This window comes from Cyprinodon variegatus, unplaced genomic scaffold (assembly GCF_000732505.1).
Source record: "Cyprinodon variegatus isolate N-32 unplaced genomic scaffold, C_variegatus-1.0 Scaffold554, whole genome shotgun sequence".
NCBI lineage: Eukaryota > Metazoa > Chordata > Actinopteri > Cyprinodontiformes > Cyprinodontidae > Cyprinodon > Cyprinodon variegatus.
Window position 1 is genome coordinate 284,754 of NW_015151007.1, and position 4,233 is coordinate 288,986.

The 4,233-nt window shown below is 39.8% G+C and overlaps 1 protein-coding gene across 1 annotated transcript in view; it reads right to left on the reverse strand.

Annotated features, from left to right (window-relative positions):
• The window catches only part of LOC107095524 (copine-4-like), a 69,321-nt gene that overhangs the window by 46,995 nt on the left and 18,093 nt on the right, over nt 1-4,233 (reverse strand). Inside the window, exon 2 of the mRNA XM_015391657.1 lies at nt 2,656-2,835. Within this exon, the coding sequence (XP_015247143.1) occupies nt 2,656-2,835 (180 nt within the window). The remainder of the gene's footprint in view (nt 1-2,655; nt 2,836-4,233) is intronic.

The window sequence follows — 4,233 nt, forward strand, 5'->3', positions numbered from 1 at the left end:
CAGACGCAGACAGAACTGCCAAGTTTGGCAGGAAGTTCTTAAAAGATTTAATCTGATCCAACGCTTGGTACATGTATACACACGTCATGATCGGATCATTTCATTTAGTGTCCATGTAAACGGAGATTTTAAATTTCCGATCAACCAAGGTTTGGATCGGATCGGGGAAATTTTGCGCATGTAAACGTAGCTAATGTCAGGAATCCAGTTTGTGTGGTCTGTTTTTGTGTTTCCTTTCCTCCGCCACCAGGTGGTGCCCCGTCCTCATTCGGCCTCCCTGAGCACCTGCAGCTCGTTGCCTCATTACCTGTGGAGTGTTCTTAAGCTGCTGACTGCCACTACTTCGATGCCAGAGTGTTTGCCAATACAGGGTACTCTAGCCATGCTTAGTTTACCAGAGTCTAACTGAATTTTTGTCAACCAGAGTCTTAACTGAAGTCATCGTGCAAACTGGATTCGTTCGGATCTTCTCTCCCTGGAAGGATCAACTGAGCTTCTAACTGAGCAGGAGTTCCAAACAGGACATTTGGACCCACTTTCCCCAAGAGGTCGTTTGAGCTTCACACCGAGCAAAGGTTTCATCTGCACCACAGCCCGTTCAAGTACCGCAGGAAATCTGAGTGGCAGTCAGCTTCTCTATTCACCAAGGAACAACCGCAGTCAGAGTAACCCAGTCCACCCAACACCAAACAAGACAATCTCTGGAACATTCCACACAGACTGGATTCCATATAGGACACCTTTTCCTGGAGAAGTGAGTCTGCAACCTATTCCTCCAACTCAAACCAAAGAATCTAATTTCCCACTGAGCCTGAACTAACCGCAGTGTCTTCCCCTCACTTTCCAGTTCCGGTTTGACAGTGTTCAGGCCAGCACTGGACTCATCTCTATATTCTTAATAAACCTGTTAAACTTTTCCCTGGTCTCTCTGTTTGGTCTTCTGGATTTTGGGTCAGATCTTTAATTAAATCATGACAGTCAAGTCTGAAATGGAGACTTGATGATGATGATGCTCCATCATATCACATTTTGTAAGGTCATAAGATGGGGCATCATCACCATAAGTTACTTTCATTTAATCACAAGTCTCCTGTGGTGTGCGTCCTTTCAAATACAAAAACCAGATCGCTGCTTGACACTCAGGAGGCTCCATTTCAGGCTTGGTTCAAACACCTATAAATCAGAAACCACAATTAGTTCAGAGCTGTAATTTGCTCTTTAATCTGTAGACATATAAATAATTGCACGTGCAAAATTTCAGCTAGATCAAAGAACTGGAAGAGGGTCAGGGGCATTACTTATTGAACGCTGCTCTTAGGTTTCGCTCCTCTCTGATTTGATCCAGCCTCATTTACCTTCACAGGAACTGATTAGCTCCCATTGGCCGACCGGCAGCTTCTGCTCCAAAAACTAAGAGGAAACTGAAAGCGAATCAATTCTTATTGGTTTTGGCTATAACAGACTTTTGAAATAACATTAGAGGCGTCTTTACAATCTATATCGTGTGTCAATATAAGAAGTTAACAAAAATTAATTATTACATTTATGTTTTTGAGCTACTTTCTACATATTTAGTGCTTTTTAAAAACATTTATGACTTACAGAAAAAAAGATTAGATAGCTATCAGATAACACTAAATATAAATCTTAAAGCAAATATATATGTTGTATCTAAATATATAAGTTAAATACTTTGAAATTTAGATTTAAGATTATATATAAGATTTAATGGATCTACTTAGATTTAGGATTTAAATGAAAGATGTAGTTCTGGTTCTGCTGGAGGTTTCTTCCTGTTCAATGGGAGTTTTTCCTCTCCACTGTCGCTACAAGCATGCTTAGTGTGAGAGATTGCTGAAGATTCAATGAGTCAATGCAATAAACTCCCCATAAAGCGATGTCTACAGCGGCAGCAAAGGTTGAAACAAAGAAGAATGTTTGAAAAAATTACTGATGCCCTTTGACCTTTAGTTTATATAGTCAGAGCTCGTTATGAGATGTTTGGCCAACGGTTAACAGTGATTTGGTGATGTAAACGTTTAGAGAAACAAGAAACACATAAACGGAGAAATGTGAGGAGGGAGAGATAATCAGCTGATTAAATGTGCCTCTAAACTACTCAGATTTCCAAATAATAAAAGCTTTGGCGATTTTTTGTTTTTAGTGTAGCTTTTTTGATATTAGATCAGCTAAGAAAACGAGTTAAACAAACAAAAAACATGCATATTTAAATTCAAATGATAAAATTATTTATCACAGTGTTGGTTCTAATAAGTTTTCTTTTAAGTTTTCAGTTTCACTTTGATCAATTTTTTCTTTGCTTTCTAATTTTATTGGTTTCATTCCTATTTTGTGGTGTATTCTGGATATATTTTAGTTCTTAGGTAGAAATGGATCCTAAAGGTTGCTAAATATACACACAAAGGCCCTAAGTTGGCAACAGTGGCCGGATCAAACCACTTCATGCACTTCCAGGGGGGTTCCATCAATATGGACGGTTCCATAGGGACTAAGAAATATCACTTTGCAAAAATAAATATGAACATTATGATAATCTTGATCTTTTTTTTATTTTCCAAAAAGGCCTGGATCTAATCGGCAGGACTAGACCGGAAATATCCGACCTCTCCCTCCCAACACTCTGCAGGGACTCACCTGTCCCAGCGTGCACTCCACCGACCCCAGGAAGTCGGCCTCCCTCAGCCCGTTGTGCCCGCTGTTGATGTCATACAGCTCGAAGCGCAGACGCTGCACCTCTTCAAAATAAAAGTCCAAGGTGAAGACCTTGGAGTAGGTGGGGTTGACGCAGCTGCGGATCACCTCTGTCCGGTCCACCTGTGGGAGGAAACATCTCTGTGAGCTCATGGCAGCGGGAGGACAGACAGATCTATAGAAACTCTGAAAGGAGTCAGACTGAGATGAGAGGAGGTGATGGTCCAACATCTCCTCCCGTTAACAGCTGGCCGCCAGGCTGCAGCTACAATTAAAGACGTTTCAACGTTGGTTCATCCCACTTCAGAGGCTTTTCTGTTTATGTTAATGAAACGGAGACATTTGGACCCGTCCTGCCGCTTCCCTCATTAGTTCAAACCGTAGAAAATGACTGCTGAGAAGTTTCTCTAATTAGCGCCTGAGGATGTCATTCAGCTGATCTGATTACCCAGTGGCTGGTTGATGTTTGTGTGAACAGAACCACCATCAGAGCCACGAAGGCGGAGCCAAACAGGAAAGACTGGGGAGCGTTAGCTGCAGCGGTCCTACAGACAGAACCTCAGAAATTTATTTGTTCTTTAAAGGAAAAGTCCGTTCAGCGAGGAATAAAAATTAGATCATTATTTATACCTGAAAGTAATACGTTCACTGTGATTTAATGAATTTAGTGTTAATCAGTAAAGAAAATAAAAATAATAATTTTCATTACAATCACTGAGTCTGTATCACTTGAACAGCACCACATCATTTTTAACTTTAGTATTCAGTTAATTTGAGATACTTTGAAAAGTTTTGAGGTTAATCTTGTTAAGTTTCCCCGACTTTAACCTATAAAGAATGAAACAAAGACTGTAAGATTTTTCCTGACCGTGCTTTGCAAAGTGGAAGGTACACAGAGCTTTAGGATCTCTCTGTGCATCTTCGTCTTGCTCCACGCTTGCAGGCTTTTTTATTGAACAGTCAACACATTACAACAGCAGGTGTTAGTTCCGATTACGCAATCTCTTAGACATAGCATGAACTTTTAAGATGGGGAACTTGTCTGGTTTCAGTATACGCTTTTAAAAAAGGTGTCGGGGAACATGAACTTTTAACTTCTGTGTTTCTTAAATGAAAAACAGGAAAGCATTCTCGCAAAACATTTGACCGTCTTATGACCTGCATACACTATTTCCACTGATGAGAGTAACAAAGCAAAACAAATGATTAAAAGCAATATAAAAGATATAAATGAATAAAATGATAAAGACAGAAATCATAATTGTTAGGTTTCTGTTTCTGTTATGTTTTTCTTTTGAGTATTCTATCTTTCCTTACTCCTTGATTCCTAGTGTTTAGTTTTCTTTCCCCCATGTTTCATTATCCTAGTTATTTCATTATTATTTTGTTGTTTTCTTATTGGTTCCTGTCTTCCAGGTTTTTCCATTTGTTGTCCTCTACTGCCCTCTTGTGTCCTCTTTCTCTTGCTCTGTTTTCTGTCCTGCCCTCACCTGTTTTCAATTCCCTCATTAGCCTCTCTTT